General features: G+C 58.0%; 1 protein-coding gene across 2 annotated transcripts; it reads right to left on the reverse strand.

Annotated features, from left to right (window-relative positions):
* Nucleotides 1-610: 610 nt before the first annotated feature.
* On the reverse strand, nt 611-17,759 carry CLN8 (CLN8 transmembrane ER and ERGIC protein). Of its 2 annotated transcripts, XM_078069907.1 has the most exons (4): nt 17,659-17,673; nt 11,250-11,294; nt 9,679-10,328; nt 611-2,459 (listed from the first exon to the last, which is right to left on the reverse strand). In XM_078069907.1, the coding sequence occupies exons 3-4, from the start codon at nt 10,219-10,221 to the stop codon at nt 2,136-2,138; spliced, it is 867 nt and encodes a 288-aa protein (XP_077926033.1). In that variant the 5' UTR covers nt 10,222-10,328; nt 11,250-11,294; nt 17,659-17,673; the 3' UTR covers nt 611-2,135. The 2 variants fall into 2 exon arrangements, with proteins under 2 accessions (XP_077926033.1, XP_035931369.1); XM_036075476.2 differs by lacking the exon at nt 11,250-11,294 and having other exon boundaries at nt 17,659-17,759.
* Between the last annotated feature and the right edge of the window lie 418 nt (nt 17,760-18,177).

Genomic DNA, 18,177 nt, shown 5'->3' on the forward strand with positions numbered 1-18,177 from the left:
GCGGGGTGGCCTGGGCCTGGCGCAGAGCCCGGGAAGCGCCACACAACCTGTGGGTCCTGGATCAAAAGGGTCCAAAAGCCTTTTTCTACACAAACAGGCTTGCTTGTGTGTTCCTCACGGGAAGTCCCTGCTCAGAGGGAACGCCAACGCGTGTGTGCGGGGGTGGGGGTAAGCTCATGTGTTGTCTGGTAGCTCTCTCCCTGCACGAGAACCGCATCTCTGTGAAGATGCACCGAGTCAAGGGTGAACCTGGGGAAGGTCCAAGTCCTCGTGTAGGTCAGACAAAAATTCAGCTGAGGCGCCTGGGGGGCTCAGTCGGTGAAGCGTCTGCCTTCGGCTCGGGTCATGGTCCCAGGGTCCTGGGATCGAGCCCCGCGTCGGGCTCCCTGCTCTGCAGGAAGCCTGCTTCTCCCTCTCCCACTCCCCCTGCTTGTGTTCCTCTCTCGCTGTCTCTCTGTCAAAATAAATAAAATCTTTTTAAAAAAATTAAGCTAACTACTTCATACCTTAACCCAAATTTTGAACAGAGACCGATCCTCAGTCTCTACCTCCAAGATAACGCAAGACTTGCACTGAAACAAACAGTATTGAGAGACAGGAACTGACATCCTTTTGGGTCCATAAACATAAGTTACTTTATTACACTTCGTCCCATCAGAACACAGCAGCCCCCTCTGTTCCGCGAGACCGGGCGTGACCGCGGGGCCTCCGGGCAGCAGTCTTCACGGGGACGCGGGGCGCTGGGCACTGTTGAGATCGAAGTCACTTCTTACGAGGACATGGCAGGTATTGCACATCTTGACCTAAGCACGACCCGCAGGTCGAAGCAGCAGCGCTGAGGACACAGCACTGTGAGCTCCGTGTCCCAGGACGAGCGCAGGCCGGGCGCCTCCACGACCCATAAACACGTTTTTTGCAAACATGTCAAATGGGCTTTCAATAAAAAACAAACTTTTAATTTTAACTGCACGGTCATGGCCAGAATAAAATGTGCGCGTGGGTCTCCCCCACAGCCCACGTTGTGAGCTGAAATGACCCCCACTTTCCTAAAGTTTGCGCTGCAACACTTTGCAGACCTACTCTGTGCCTGTTTTCGCCGCCTGACGGAAACCCACGGGGCCTCCCTTCCGGCAGGGAGGCGCTGCTGTGGGGACGCAGGGCTCTGGTAGAGGCGGAGAGGCCGCAGGGAGCTTTCAGAAGCGGGGCTGCCCGTGTCTCCCGGCACGCGAGCCAGGCTGCTGGGACCTCCACCGGGCGCGGCGTGGTGAAGGCGACCGCCTCGGGAGGCACCAAGCAAGGGCTGCCGTGGAGTGAGCCACAGCCGCGGGCCCTGCCGTCCAGCCCCTCGGCGCCCGGGGGAGAGCGACTGCTGCTCGGCCTTGACACCACAGACACACCAGCCACGGAACGAGGGTCCGGATGGGAAGCCCAACGGCAACTCGGTCTATTCAGAACGGTTCTGCGGTCCAGACAAATCCGATTACCAAACGTCTCCCGTGTTTTGCCGAGTGCGCCACAGAGCATGAATACATCCTGCGTGTTTTCCCACGGATCCCGTGACCCACAAGCCTCACAGGCCCTGCGGTCGTGCATGCTCCTGTCAGGCGGGGTCCGGTCCCAGGCGGCAGCTCCTGCCCGTGGTCCCCACGCGCCCTGGACGCACGCATGCACAGTGGGCTGCACGCTTCATGCAGGACGCTCTAACGAGGGGCACGAACGGGGCACCCAGCTCGGGGCAGTTCTCTCCAACTAAGCCAGGCACCACGACCGGACAGGACACACGGCACGTGGACCGTGTGACCAGAGAGACCACGCTGGCAGCCACAGCGCCACGTCAGGCCCTCCCGGACAGGTGGCCCGGCCTCCACCACCGGTGCCGATCAGGGCCCCGCATAGGTAGGCGCGCGGGAACAAACCATAGCAGACAACGGAGTTATGACGGCAAAAATCCAGCCCCGGAGGCAAACCGAAGCTTTAAAAACACTTTGTGGCTACGTGGAAATTAACATTAACGACACAGTTGGTCCGACGGAGACAGTGCTGGACTCGGAGCCCGTGTCTACCTGAGCCCGTGCGGAGGACGCCAGCGGGGCCCAGGGCCAGGAGCCGCGCGCTGCAGTCCGGGCCCCCAGCGGCTACTGTCCCTTCTTGGGCGGCACCTGGCCGTTGGCCCCGGCGGGCCGGCTGCTTCTGGGCGCCGGCTGCGCGAAGTTCCAATCCTCCGGATGGAGCAGCTGCTGAGTCTTCTTGTGGGTCCAGTAGGGATTGAGGATGAGCGTGAGGAGGCTCAGGCCGACGAGGAAGAGCGCCAGGTGCAGCAGGTGGAGGCTGCTGAGCAGCCCGTCCCAGTGCCGGAAGCACACCCACCACATGTGATAGGTCAGCACCATTCGGCAGTGGAACATGTGGACCATCAGCCACTGATTCAGCTTCCAGAACAGCGAGTCGGACCAGCCGGCCTGTGGACAGAGCAGAAGCCGGTCAGCGCACTCGCACTCGAAGGGTCCACCCAGCCCAACACGTCCCCGCAGACGCACGCACACCCTCCCCTGCCTGGGGCTTCTTGGGGGAAGGGGCCGCCCGCCGACTGAGCAGCGCACGCACAGCGGGGCCCCTTCCTCACCCGTCCCTTCTTCTCCTTCTGGCAGTTTCTCCCACGAGCAAAATCCAGTCTTCTCTTCAATCTCCCCCCAAAGTTCACGTTTAACCTTGAGCTCACACATACCGACCGACAGATCGAGCTCCCGTACGGCAGCCCTGGGACGAGAATCTCCGAGACGAGAGACGCTAAGGATGATGCACATTTCCTGCCTGGAGTTTCGGTACTTTTATCCCAGGAGCCCGTGGACACAGGCAGAGACGGGCTTTCCTTAAAACAACTCTAAATTCACACTAAACTAGTTTCCAAGAGTCGTAGCCAAAACTGAACAGAGAACTTGAAGATGGTCCATCAGATCGTGGACGCCAAGGCGGGACCTCGCCAAGCACCCGGACATCTGGCCCCAGGACATCCAGCATGGGGAGGGCCAGCGCCACATTCCAGCACCCCTCAGACCTCCCACACGCCAGCCTCTCCAACCTTGTCTCTGCTGAACCGAAGCCACAAAATCCTCCTCAGGAGCTCCATGCCGAGGTGGCCCCCAGGGTGGCAGCAGGGTCCTGCGCTTGCAGAAGGGAACTCTGAGCGGGCAGCAGAACGCGGCCTCGGGAAAGGGAACGGTTCTACTTGAGCTACGTCCACCCAGTCCCGATGCGGACGCAGCAACCAACTCCTGAATGTTTTTAAACAACAAGGAAGGAATCTTAATCTCTCATGGCATAAAAATGTGTCCACACAGCTCTGACACAGGAGAACGAGAATCCACGGAATTGATGACTCAGGAAAAATAAACTGAGAAAAACAAGGAACTTCCCTGTTGTCTGAAAAACTGAACTTACCCAAAAATAACTTCACAACAACTCTGCAGGGTCTACGACTTTTAGAGCAGACATACCCATGCATGTTTTCTACTGATAATTCAGTTAGTGAAAGAACACCCCACAGAAGCACCCTATTTATGCGGGCAGAGTTTGAACACAAGCATGGACATGAAGCGAGGAGACAGAAGGGCCCACAGAAGGGCCCCTGGAGGCTCTAACAGCACGCTCCCTCTCCGGGCACGTGGGTTCTCGGGCCTCCCGCGGGCAGCCTCCCTGACGGAGTCTGTAGGGATGGACGCTGCCCTGCTCGTGCAGCATGCCACCTCCAGACCCCGCGGGCAGCTTTTCACAGACTCACCAAGCACTTCGTTTGCTCCCACCCTGGGTTTGGTGCCACTCAAGGTGGAACGTAGCCACATGCTTCCCGTGGACCCCACTCTGCTGGAGCAATAAACACGCAGGAGTGAGAGCCAAGGCACAAACCCGAAACAAGTGTAACACCTCCACACTAAAGGGGCCTGAGACACAGACGGGGAGAAGCTGAGACCAGATCTGTGTTCAGCGGTCCTGACAGCCACGTGACAGAAGGATAAAACCAAATACGTCTGCTAACTTTTCTGTAAAATCAGAGGGCGAGGCTACAGTTCTCGGAGGCTCCTGTCTGAAGGAGAAGCCACACTGCCGTCAGCCCTCCACCAGCAGGAACCAGGTGCCCCAGCCCTCGGGCGTGCCCCAGTCCGGTGAGAAACCGTGTGGCCTCTGCCAAGTGGTCCCATCACCAGGCCCAGAGGCGGCGATGGACAGAACTCAGACCACAGGTGCGCTGTTCATGAACCCTCCTCCAACACCCACTGCAGTACCGGGTGCAGCCTGGACGCACACGGGGGGCGGGGACACACGATCCCAGCTGCATGGACTCTGCTCCCTTGGGCGAGCTTCTCTGGACTTGGCCACACTGTTTCCCAAGGGAACAAAGCACACATCTGCCCCGCGCGGCCTCCACCTCTAGAGCTGGTCCGTCGTCCGCGTTTCCTCCCCAGTCCCCACGTGCAACTGGCAGGGCGCCCGGTTACTACCAATGAGCGCATGCATCTTCTGTGGGGTCGTAGGAGTAGGCCCCAGGTACACCTTTCTCAAGCACAGAAACACGGGAGGCTTGACGTTTCCAAAGTCAGATCGCTCCTGTGGAGGAGATCAGGCTTCGAGAGTACAAACTGTGGGGACACGGGAGCAGAGCGGAGCACACCTCAACGCCACCGCCCCCCACCCCTCCTTCGTGCTTAGCAGCACGGACTCCGTCCCACTTTGCCATTCCCTCCAAATTCACAGAACAAAAGGCTCTTCCCCATTATTCCCCTCACTGCTAAAAGTGGCCTTCTTAAATTATTAATGTTCAGGGCGCCTGGGTGGCTCAGTTGGTTAAGCAACCGCCTTCGGCTCAGGTCATGATCCTGGAGTCCCGGGATCGAGTCCCACATCGGGCTCCCTGCTCAGCTGGGGGTCTGCTTCTCCCTCTGACCCTCTTCCCTTTCATGCTCTCTGTCTCTCATTCTCTCTCTCTCAAATAAATAAATAAAATCTTTAAAAAAAAAATTATTAATGTTCATATCACAAATTTGAACTTTTACTCACAGAGTAATTATGTTCAGAAAGCTCGAAGCCTAAGAACTGAGCATTCTTTGGCATAACCCGGGTCACCTGGTGTCCAGCGTCACCACGTGCTCTGAGCAGGGACAGGGACAGTGTCGGTGACAACACGTACAGAGCCGCTTTCTGCAGCACAGCGTGGGGCATGTGCACGGAAACCGACAGGCCTCATGCACACCCGGGCCAGTCGTTGTGGGTGAATTTTATCCCGAGGTTCGAGTCCTGTGCAATTCGTGTATTAACTCTAACGTTTCAGAATCAGTCAAGAAGGAAATGCTAGTAATAAGCCACTACTGGAGTCAGAGCCCGCCTTAAATCGCGGTGACGTCTGCCGTCTTCAGGTCCATCCCATGCTGTCTCAACAACTCAGACCTGGTGCTCTGGCAGATTCTTAAATCCGGATGCCCAACTACGCATGACTTTGGCAGCTTTACTGAAAGCTTAAAAGGATTTCAATACTGTAGGCAGCACTTACTTACGTTTAGTAGTATGTGAACGACAACACGGAACACTGACCTAAGCTACCTTAATTTGGGGTGCAGTTCTGCTGAAGGGGTCTGCCGGCTTGGCAGAGTCAGGGTGCTAAGAAGTGAACACACGGAGACCCCTTTCTCCATCCTGCAGAAACAGCACCCAGCGAACTGCAGAGGCAGCAGAAAAATCCAAAACCAAGTCTCTCTCCCGAGCCCACCCACCGCTGGAGTCTGCCTTCCTCCCGAGGATGCTGAGGACCAGAGGCTGGTGGCCACGCCGGGCCCAGGCGGTGGAGACACAAGTCTGGAGAAATACACGTGAAGCCGTTCAACACTGATCACCACTATGGACTGGAAGGAGACAAGAGGATTTTCTTTCTTTTTTTTTTTTTTTTACGAAGTTCCAACAAAAAAATAACAAAAATTCCAGAGAACTAATCATCTGTTTTCTCAAACGTGGGCCTTACATCCCAGGCACGTCTGTCTAGTAGGTTTGGTGCAGGTCCCTGTTGACCACGGCGGTCCAGCCCATCCACGTGAGCGGGCTGCCCTGTGCGGGGGGCAGACGGGACAGGATGGCCGGACGGCAGCCCGTGTGTCCGGCACAGCCTCCGTCCACGGCTGACCACGACGCTGGTGCTGTGCTCACGGCCACAGAACTCAGGGAAGTCTCAGCCCCCGCTCTCCAAACTCGGGAAGCCCCTCTCGTGGAGGGGACATCCACAGGGAGAGAACTGAAAAGCCGCAGGGCGTGAGCAGGACACACTGGCGGCGCCCGAGTCACGGCATCTTATCAAAGCGACCCACCGCTGGACCAGCAGCCTCCATCATTCGGAGGTCGGCCGGCTTCACTCCTCCACTCCATTAACGATTTCCAACCTTCCCCCAAATCACTGCTGCCCAAGGACCTCAACCGTCCGCAAACCCCGCATTCACGAAGCTCCCGGGCACTGAGCAGCGGCTACAGCTCCCCAGCCGGAGGGCCGGGGTTCACGGGCCAGCCCCGGCCCTCCCGAGCTGCCCGGCCCGCCTGCTCGCCGTGGCACCTGTCCCCGTGCTCACACGTCCTCCTGCGGCACAAGGCGGGGGCAGCCCCGGGGGACCGCAGCAAGGCCAGACGCCGGCATTTGCTACGTGTGAACGGTCTGCCCCACGAACACCGGTCACTCACTCCGATGTTCCCACACTGTCTACCCCAGGGGACCTGAAGGCACCGATGATTCTTCCTGCCTCTCAATTTTCTCCCGAAGCCACCACAGCGTTACAGAAGTGCTCAGGGCCCTGACCCATTTGTGGTGACTGCATAAGACACTTACGAAACAAAAGCAGTATTTCATGTTTCACGTAAAACATCCTGTGAACAGTGAGCCACAGAGGATGGCAAGAAATCTGCGCTAAAGACAGAACTCTCAAGAGTCTCACCTGAACATTTTGCTATCAAGATGGTATCCAGAAAACATACAGCTTCTAAAAATACTGTTTTACAAACAAAAAGGCAAAAAATACTACACAAATAGTGATGGTAGGTCCCGACACCTCTGATCAGTAGAAAAACCACCTTATTCAGAAACACCAGCGTAAGACGACACGCAAGCTGTGACAGACATCAGAAGGCAGCGGACGGGAAGCCGGACCCACCCTCCCCGCAAACACCCGGATTCAGCACGATACACACACAAAGCTCCTTTGTGAGAAATCAGAAACCCTGGGGAGGCCCCTGCATGCGGGGGAATGTGAGCCGCCCTCGCCGTGGCAGGGAGGGACCCTCCAGCAGCCCAGGGTCAGGAGGAGACCCCAGAAGAGGGAGGAGTTGCTACATGCGTCCAGCACCCCACCCTTTCCGAGGGGCTGGCGGAGGACTGGCCTCGGTCTGGTTGGTCCTGCAGAGTCCAGCTGCCGGGCCCCGGGGAGAAGAGAGGCGGTGGCTGGGCTGGCAGACCCCGTAGCTTCTGCCCCCAACTCCAGCTCCGCACGGAGGGAGCGGACTGCACAGCGGCCGACTTTCCCCCGGGGAGGGACAGAGCCGGCGGAGAGCCCCAGAATCTCTGGCCAGGCTGACCGGTGGGGTTGGCCCCCGCGTAGGACAGTGTGTGGAGCCTGGGAGAGGAGCTTGCTTTGTCTGAGCACAGGCAGCAACAGCCTTGGGCAAGGGCAGGGTCGGGCAAAGGTGTTCCCAAGGTCAATCTCCCAAAGCAGACCCTAAGGGACTGGAGTTAAATGATGTATCTCACAGAGAAGGACCCGTAACTGTCACGAAGATGCGAGTCACTGAAGTCACGAGAACAATGCATGAACAAAATGAGAATTTCAACAGAGACAGAAAATATTTAAGAAAAAAAAAAAGCCCCAAAAGGAAATCAAGGAGCTGAGAACACTTAGTAAAGGAACTGAAAACTTGACTAGAAAGCTTCGCCAACGTGATCCCCAGTTCAACGCCATTCCTACCAAAATCACAACGGCACTCTTTGCAGAAATAGAAGAAACCATTCTAAAATTCACGGAAAACCACACAAGACCACAAATAGTCATTTGAGCCTTGAGAAAGAAGAACACACGGAGGCACCACACTTCCTGATTTCAAACTATAATACAGAGCTACGCAAAACGGCATGGCACTGGCGGGAAGGCGGGCACGGAGCCCAGAGGCCAGGAGATCCATCGCGGACGCTCAACTCGTCAACCACAAAAGGGCCAAGAACCTACAATGGGGAAAGGGCCGTCCCTCCGACAGGTGGTGCTGGGAAGACTGGGCCATGTTCCTACATCAGACACAAAAGTCAGAATGGGTTGAAGGCCCCAAAACTAACAGTCCTGGAAGAAAACATGGGGAAAAAGCTTCATGACTCCAGTCTTGGCAACGATTGCCCAGCTATGACGCCAAGAGCGCAGGTGACAGAGACAAAAATAAACTGGGACCGCGTGAAGCTAAGAACCTTCACGGCAGAGGCGCAAACACACGCCCACAGTGGGGGGAGGGCGCCTGCAGACCGCGTGACCAGCAGCAGACTACTCTCCAACGCAGATAAAGAGCTACAAGGCGCGAGTGGAAACAAAACTCTGATCCGAACATGGCTCAAGGCGGTGAACAGTTTTCGGGAGAAGACACGTCCATGGTCCACAGCTGCATGAAAGTGTGTAAGCTCGCTGATCACCAGGGAGAAGCAAACCAAAACCACGTGAGACCGTTGCTCACGGGTCACGACGGCGAGAATCAACAACATGCAGGAGACCAGTGTGGGCGAGCACGTGGAGACACCGGGACCCCGGCACGGTGTCGCGGGAACGGAGGGGGGTGGCCGCCGTGCAGAACAGCACGGAGGTTTTACCACGTCATCCAGTCATCCCACTTGTGAACGCTCTTCCAAAATAACCGAAATCAGGATCTCGAAGAGCTGGGAGCACCTCCATGCTCACTGCAGTGCTATTCGCAGCGGCTAAGATGCGCCCACGACCCAGGTGCCCACGACGGACCCACGGACACAGACAGAGTGGCGCCCACACACAACGCAAAACCCGTCTGCCTGAGAGGAGATTCTGCGGTGGGCCACGTGCGTGAGCCTTGCGGACACGACACTTGGAGGAGTGAGCCTCCACTTATGTATCTAAAGTAGCCGAATTCACAGAACGGTGTGGGGTGGTGGCTGCCCGCAGCTGGAGGGAGAGGAGGCTGGAAGCTTCAGCAAGCACGGGAGGCAAACTCGTGACACGCCGTGCCTGTGGTCCGCAGTAACGTCCTGTCCACGTAAGAACTCCTGAGGCGGGTGGATCTCATGATAAGTGTTAAAATAACATAAGATGAAATAAAAATTTTAAAAAAGATGTGTGTGTACATATATAGTTTATGGATTTTTTTTTTAAAAAGCACTTGAAAGAAAAATACCATGTTTTCTGGGGCTTACAACATCCTATCGACTAAGTGCTAAGATCCAGAGAGTCTTGTTTTGCTACGGAGCCAGAAGCCTAAGAGATTTGCAATTAGAACACGGAATTCAGCCAGGAGGAGCTCCTCACGGACTCCGCACACTGCGATTTAGTCTGGGGTGACCACAGAGCACGGTGCCCAAGGAGCAGGCTCCGCACGGGTGCCGACCAGGGCAGCGGCGGCAGAGGCCCCCGGTGTCCCGCCGGAAACACTCACCTTTAAGAGCATCCAGGAAATGCAGGTGAAGGGGGTGCTGGCCTCCAGGAGCAGTGTGGTCATCGCCAGATAGTGGCCAGCTTCCAGGTTGACCAAGGAGCCAAGAAACCCCAGAAAGGCGAAGAGATGATGGACCACCAAGAACAAGTCAAACGTGCGGAAGAGCGCGTTGGACAGGTGAACCGCTACATTTTCAAAGAAGAAGAATCCAGTTGCCGTGGCGATGTGGAACCAGCACCAGTTCTGCTGGCCGTGCACCTTGTCGGCTTGCAGCACGGGGTCCACCAGCAGGGCCCACAGGCCGGCAGCCGTGCTCTGAATGCCAAACACGGCGCGCGTGGCCGCCAGGTCCCAGAAGACCTTCTCTCTGGCCACCAGAGAGCGGTACGTGGTGTTGAGGGAGGACGACAGCTGGTGGCAGACCACGAAGACGCCCAGGTAGAAGACGAAGCCGGCGACCGCCAGCGTGGAGCGGATCTTCCAGGACGTGTAGTCCAGGTCGAAGATGCTCTCTGCCGTGCCTCCATCACTCACAGGAGTCATCCTCCTCGACTGAGTCTGCCGCGGGCGTCCCAGGCCCACGCCCCAGCTCTCCAAGAACGCAGAGTCGGTGTGGGTGCCTCTGGGGTCTGCATGCACCCGTCTGCCACCTGCAGAAGGACAGACGGGTCACTCCGCGTGGAGCAGGCAGGAGCAAGCCCACAGCCCCTCTCCAGCAGGATAGACGCACTATGGTAATGAGGATTTCTAAAAACCTCTTCACCGTATCTGAAGACACACAGACACCACAAGAAAACACCCACACCCGTTGGCGGTCCAGGACAAGGCCGGGAGAGGAGCCCGGAGCTAGAGTGGAACAGAGTGGACAGGCCGTCCTGGACTCTGCCACGGGCCACCCGGGAGTCACGCTGTGTGCACGCTCCACGGGGTAGCACACATTCAGACAATCACACAGCCATGGGCTCTCGCCCGGAAACTGGAGCAGGAACACTGGCCTGGTCGTGCGCGGTCTGCAGGGCCACGTCCACGTGCCCCAGGCCCGCCAGCCCCCACGTCCCACGTGCTGGCTTCGGACTGACTGCGGCCCGGGTCACACATGGCAATCTCTGCGGTGCGCAGCAGACGCGGTGGTGAGAGCGTGAGGATGCTCGTCACCTAGCCATCCGCCCTTAAAAAAACCGCAGGAAAACCTAAGTCCCGGTTCCGGTCTGTTAACCGCCAGGCAGGGTCAAGTCCGCCCTCAGTCCCCCGTCAGAAGCAAGTGCGGGGACCGGATCGGAGGGGCGAGGCCGCCGCGCGTGCCCATCTGCGGACAGTGGGAATTACTGCTCCCCGGAGCTCCGTGCTAAGGCCCCCCCCCGACCAGAGCATCGTCAGGGCCTTCTTGAGTCTCCAAGTAACTCCGCTTCCAACCATGAAAATGATCCCCTGCGCCACAGACAGAAAAACATCAACGGAGCACGTCCCTGAGGGCCGTGGGTAGAGCTCATGGCCGCCCTGTTCCCAAAACTCGTGCTCTCCTACAACCAGGGGCTGCCTGTGGGCAGAGAAAACATCACGAACACACTTACCTATTCAAGAAACAAGTTCAACTGAAATAAGCCAATGACTTTCCTCTGTAACAACATAAAAACAAAAGTTCATCCTTTCATCGCCCATTAATATAAACTATTTCTTTTCACAACCAACCCACTTCCTATTCCTACGTAGGTTCGACAAAACTTGGGAGATCACGGGAAAATGGACTTCAAATCTGATTTCCAGTACATTTAAGAAGTTTCCTGACTCCGCGTTAGAAGATGGTTGCCGTCCGGGTTATTCTAGTTAGCAGGACAGAGTGGACTGTAGTCACCCCCGGAAGAACGCCGTACGGGTCTGCGCTCCTGCCCCGTTCAAGCCTGAGCCCTGTGCTCTCAGGACCAGACCCCACCCCGCCCTGACCCTGCTCCATGCTCCAGCCCTACGCAGCCTTCCAGTTCCTTTAAACCCACCTGCCTTATTACCTCTGGGCTTCTGCTCCCGCTGGGTCCTGGACCTGAGTCCATGCACCCGCCCCGCCTGTCAGCCCCTCTTACCTTTCAGATGTCGGCATCCGTGCCGTTTCTCCAGAAGCCATCTCAGACCAGAGGAAGTGCCACGACTACCCACCCTCTGTCCCCTCCAGCGCTGTATCTAGACACGCGCTCTGACCACTGCTGGGACCCCTAACCTCCCCCAGACCAGCAGCTCTCTGAGGCCAGGGCCATGCCCACCTGTCCATCACCTTGCCCCCACCGACAGATACAGCACCTGGCACAGAGGACCCGCTCAAGAAGCACCTGTTGAACATACGCACAGATTTCAAATTACGCTCACACGGTCAAAGTTACGTAAGTTTGGACGTGTTTTGTTTGTAAAACTGCAAACAGCAGTCTCGAGTCTTCCAAACAGACAGGGACGTCTGAAGCTCCCTATGTCAGACTTTCAGGGAGGGGACCCCCAGGATCAGGGGCTCACCAAGGGGCCTCGGAGGCCTGGCCTGCAGGTTCCCCCTGGGTCCCCGCCTGCCCCCCACACCCCACAGCTTTGCAGGGGCTCGCCGCACACGGCACTTCCTTGGGGAGCAGAGGACTCTGCCTCACAGCTGGTGAAGGAAGAGCAGGCCTGCAGGGGAATCGGGCTGCCCACAGCAGAGCTAAGACTCTCCATCCCTGGGGAGACACCACATCGAGCAGAGCGTCGAGCCACAAGCATTAAACCAGCTGTGAATCTGTGAATATTCAGTGAAAAGCAGCAAAACGGCCCTTCTGCCCAGACGGTTGCCATGACCAGTCAGGACACAGAACGTACTAGCTCATTTAACCCAAACTATAAAGGAACCATTTCCAACCACAGAACTCTTGGATTTGATAACGGTCCTATAATCAAAGGCCAGTATCACAGAAGTGTTTGTTTTCCTATTTCTCAGTGAACACGACCTCTAAAGTAGGCTGGCTCTCTGTCAGTAGGAATCTGGCTCCGGGAGGAGAAAAGACGAGACCACACCAGTCGCTCCCTTTCTACCCAGGGCTCTGGGTCTGCCCCAGTGCACGTGCCCAGGAGTGCTCTGCACCGGACGGGACTGCAGGAGTCCAGCCGGCTGCTCCCATGCGTTCACAGGCATGTTCTCTCTTCCTCACACATCCCAGAACACTTGCGAGTTCATGTGCACACACACCCAGTTTAACACCAGAGGACAGGCTGGAAAGAGCGCTTGGCTCTGGGTATCTGTGCACAGATGTGTGTGTGTTTCTCCCCCTCTATGCTCTGACAACTTAAAAACCTCCCTGGCTGGGGAGACTGCCCGCCCAGGGCCAGCCCGCTCTTACGAGATAGCAAACCAGGGAACTAACAGATCAGAGCCTTGCCTCCCCCGTCTGTCCCCGCACCCAGGAGCAACATTCCTCTGCCTTGATCATCCAGGCCCGGTGCCACCCCTATTGCCCAAAGCCCATCAAAATTGTTCAAAGTCACCAGTCCTGAATCATTCACCCTGTCCTGCCTGCTTTTCCCATGGAAACCCCAACAAAGGCCGTGGCCTAAGGCTTCCCCTGCCTCCTGACCTAGTGCTTCCCCGGGGGGCGCAGCATGGGGTGGCCTGGAGTGCCTTCCGTCTCTAGGACCCATGAGTATAACGGCCTTGGTCTTCCTGAGCCTCTGCTCCGTGCCCTCTTGTGGCTGCACCTACTTCATAAAAGCACGCAGAACAATCTGGTTCTGCAGCAAGTCACCTTCTAACCCCATGAGGATGGGGGCCAAGAGGTTTACAGAGCAACTTCCGGGAAAGATCTCCAGGGTTCGGGAACGAAGCCTCACGTCAAGCACTTCAGTGACCAGGAAAAGGTTACCCTATGCAAAACTGTAAACTCTGCGAAAATACGGACTCCTCCCAACATTTCTTCTTGTACTCGTCCACATGGCAGTCATGAGATCTGGGTTACAGTTCCCATTTTGCCACGATTGCATCAATATGCTCTTAGCCAAGTCACCTAACTTCTGTGGTGCCTTGGCCTTGAAATGGGAGTGCTCGCCCCACTGGAAATGGCCAGTACAGGTGTTGTTTAGGGAGGTCCAGGTCAGGAGTCAGGGACTCCAGGGTGCCAGGCCCAAAGGAACAAGAACAGTGCGTTCTGATCTTGGTTCCACTGCTTCGGAGCTAAGAAAACACGTTTCGTAAACTTCGTGGGCCCCAGTTTCTGATAAGAATAAAAAAATGCACAGAAATGCAGGATAGTAGGGTAGTGCTAACCAATACGAGGCACCCATTATGTGCTCAGCACAGGCCATTAGGTCATTTAGGCTTTACAGTGTCTCCAATTTCCGTACCGAGCCCAGGCTCGGCCCCCTTGTTTCGGACGGGATTGGCACCTGTCAGAGACTTTAGAGCTCCCGCCCCTGGTGCACGCAGATCACCAGCAGAGGTTCTCTGTTTGGTCGGTTTCTTCCCTACTTATGGAACACGCCCGGGACGGGGCCCACCTCCAGACTCGGCCTTTACTGCCCTGGAGTGATGGCTAGGCGTGGGCACTTTCTGTGTGGCCAGGTGCCCTAAGGCAGGTACAGAGCCCCTGGACTGGCATGATCTCCAGTCCCCATCTGGTTGTAAAAACCGCGGACTCGGAGGTAGAATGGTTTAGTGTCTTCCTTCTTCCAAACCAGGCTAGCATAACCTACGTGCCTTAGTGGGTTTGACACATAAGCAGATACAATTAAAAAAAATCAGATTATCCTGCTGGAGAGAAAGCCGGAAAGCAGGCCCCCGTGAGTCCCTCTTTCCTGCTGCCCCTCCTGCCGTCCCTGCCCCCCGGCAAGCAGCATGGGGACAGGCAGGGGCCCGACGCTCCAGGGGGGAAGGCATGTGCACCGTCCGTCCGGGTGGGTACGGGACAGGCTCCTGAGCACTGGGGAAGAGGCTGGAGCACAGACCTGTTCCTGGGTCCCCATGTTCTGGACCACATGCCTGAGTCCCTACCACTGAGACACTGAGGCGAGGATGGAGGAACAGGGCTCGGCGGGGAGGCCCATGGAAGGTGGCCACGGGCGGCACGAGCACTTTCCCCGGGTGACAGGGACTGGTTGCCAGGGCTCAGAAATCCGGGAAAAGCCCCGGGCCTTTGAAGTACACCACGGCACAGCCCGGGGCCGGCTGCCAGGTCTGGGAGCCTCCTGGACCGCCTTTTTGAAGACGGTTTCGGATCTAAACACAGAACTGCAGACAGGTGAGGTCAGACACAGAAACGGACAGCAAGGCCGGAGCTGAGACAGACTATGCCAACGAGAGAAACCCACAGCTCACCCACCGCCCCCGTTCACTCCATGGGGTGCTAAATTGAATTCATGGGGTGCTAAATTGCTAAGTTCTGGTCCCTATCCCTGCTCCAGGCCGGATCTCACGTGCTCCTGCACAGCGGCCGACGCGGTGCCTGAGCGAGCGCATGCTGGTCTGGCCTCATCCGGCACTGTGGGTGTCTCGGGGCCCCTGGGACCACCAGTACCTCCCAGCTGGGGCGCTCCAGCGAGGTGAACCACCAAGCGAGGAAGGCCAGGCCTCGGGTCGCAGGGAACCGCAGGGACCCCGTCGGGGCAGCAAGTCAGCCCCCCCTGGAGCCCTGCGGAGGTCCCGCTGTCCCTTCCACGGCGTCACAGTGCTACCTGAGTCCACGCACCCACAAAATCCACCAGGCCCTATTCTGGAAAGGCGGCGCAGACGGGGTGGGGCGGAGTTCCATTTCTCCTTTTGTCTTCCATTGGCCCGTCAGCGCGACCACATCCCCCCCAGCTTCGATGGCACAGGGGACACCAGGGTCACCTTCATATGGGCCTGCAGTGCGGGGGCAGTCACAGCTGGGGGTCACTGCTCCCTCGCGGGTACAACGGGAGGCCCGGCAGTGCACACGCAGCCCTTCCTCCACGTGCAAGGCTCTGGAGCCCAGGCCCTACAGCCCTGCACCTCCGTGGTAGAAGAGCTGTGGCCCAGAGGCGCTGGGTCCTGAGGGGCCCGGAGCCCCATCCCTGACTCGCTGCGAGCCTTGTCTTTGGGAAAAATCCATCGACAAACCTCATCTTTCTTTCTTGTATAAGATTTGGTGGTTTAAGCTGATGCACTGCACTGGACCAGGCGTCTTTTAAAGAATTCCTGGGTGTGAGTTTCAGGGCCATAGTGATCCAGCGGCCGCGTCTCCAGGGATGGGACTCTGTGGCCACCAGGACCCTTGCAGCTCCATCTGACACCCACTGATGAATTCATGGGGTGCTAAATTGCTAAAATACCAGTATTTTTGCATTTGACTGCAATAACTGATCCAAAACTTGGAAATGAAGTCAAAAAGATGAAGAAAGGTTGCGTGCTTTTCAGGTCCTGCTGGATTACTGGCTAATAAAGCCCCTGAGGATCATCTGACTGCGGGAGACAAGTGTCACTTCCTGTTTCCCCGGGGACTGGCCCTGTCAGTGAAGTGACAGGCTGGACTACGACACCGGTAAAGGGCTGTGATCTTCCTCTCAGCCCAGGGAGAAAGAGATAATGGAAGGCCGTGGTTTCATTGCACTGGAGGTACCCACCAGCGCCCCGCTGAACCCCACAAGCCTATCTGAGCATTCCTTTCATTCACTGGTTTTGACGGGCTTTGTCTTCCTGCTGGATCGACCATCCATGAGATCAAAGTAACCTGACAAGGGTTCCCCGCTTGCGTGAGAATTATGTTTGTAACGTTTTCAGAATTTTGCTTTGGCAGTGTGTAAAAATATTTCATCCAAAATAAAAAAAAAAAAAATAGAGACTCAAGGAGCAAAATTTAGGAAATATGAACAAGCATAAAAACACAAAAATAAAATTCTGTAATCCCCTAGGGCAGCTCCAAGGGGTACTACTGCTTTGGGTTCAATCATTTGCTGGTTCAATCATTTCACTCAATATAAACTCTTATTTTTTCCCATCAAAAGGGATCAGGTATACACACACTGCCTCGCACCTGCTTCTTTCCTCTCCACAATACAGGACTCCGGTGCAGAGTGTCTCCTCCTGGCACTGAGGCCCTCCCCCTCCCAGGGATGTTCTGCTACATCCAACACCCCATTAGGTTTCCCCCTTTCTCACGGTCTCAACTGCTCTGCAGAGAACTTCCTGGAGGCTCCAGAGAGAACCCACCTCATGTTCAGCTCCAGTTTTTTAGGGATAGGAGGTGCTCAGTGAGAAGCTGAACAGCAAATAGGGCCTGGAAGGTGCTGGAGGAAAGCTCACAGCTGAGGCCCCGCTCCTTCCCGACCCCCAGGGCTGACCTGCACAGAGCTCCCCTAGACGCGGGGGTGCTCCCTGCACAGGGCTCCCCTAGACGCGGGGGTGCTCCCCTGCACAGGGCCCCCCCTAGATGCGGGAGTGCTCCCCTGCACAGGGCTGACCTGCACAGGGCTCCCCTGAATGCGGGATGCTCCCCTGCACAGGGCCCCCCTAGACGCGGGGGTGCTCCCTGCACAGGGCTCCCCTAGACACGGGGGTGCTCCCCTGCACGCAGAGGTACTCCCCTGCACAGGGCCCCCCTAGACGCGGGGGTGCTCCCCTGCACAGGGCCCCCCTAGACGCGGGGGTGCTCCCTGCACAGGGCTCCCCTAGACACGGGGGTGCTCCCCTGCACGCAGAGGTACTCCCCTGCACAGGGCCCCCCCTAGACGCGGGGGTGCTCCCCTGCACAGAGCTGACCTGCACAGGGCTCCCCTGAATGCGGGATGCTCCCCTGCACAGGGCTGACCCGCTCGCGGGGCTGCCGGAGCCCTGCCCTACGCGTCCCCGCCTCCCAGTCCAAGCCGGGGCCTGGCTCGGGCCGCGCGCGCCCACACAGCGCTGCACCGGAGGGGAGCGCGGGCCGGGCCCCAGCGGAGGGAACGACCACCCCGCCCGCTCCGCCCCGCGGCTCTCGGCCCCTCGGCCCCGCACCCATCCGCCGCGGTACGCGCTGTTGCACTCACCGCAAGGCCGCTGTCACGAACCTGCCGCAAACGCGACCACGCATGCGCACCCCCGTTGGGCGGGGCCTAGAGCGGGGCCGGGCGGAACCACGCGCGCGGGAGGGGGGCGCGCAGACCGGACGGAACCACGCGCGCGGGAGGGGGGCGCGCAGACCGGACGGAACCACGCGCGCGGGAGGGGGGCGCGCAGACCGGGCGGAACCACGGCGCGGGAGGGGGGCGCGCAGACCGGGCGGAACCACGGGCGCGGGACGGGGGCGCGCAGACCGGGCGGAACCACGGCGCGGGAGGGGGGCGCGCGGACCGGACGGAACCACGGGCGTAGGAGGGGCGCGCGCAGACCGGACGGAACCACGCGCGCGGGAGGGGGGCGCGCAGGCCGGGCGGAACCACGCGCGCGGGAGCGGGGGGGGTTGCGGACCGGACGGAACCACGGGCGCGGGACGGGGGCGCGCAGACCGGGCGGAACCACGCGCGCGGGAGTGGGGGGGGGGGTTGCGGACCGGACGGAACCACGGG

Source organism: Halichoerus grypus, chromosome 3, assembly GCF_964656455.1.
Source record: "Halichoerus grypus chromosome 3, mHalGry1.hap1.1, whole genome shotgun sequence".
Lineage (NCBI taxonomy): Eukaryota > Metazoa > Chordata > Mammalia > Carnivora > Phocidae > Halichoerus > Halichoerus grypus.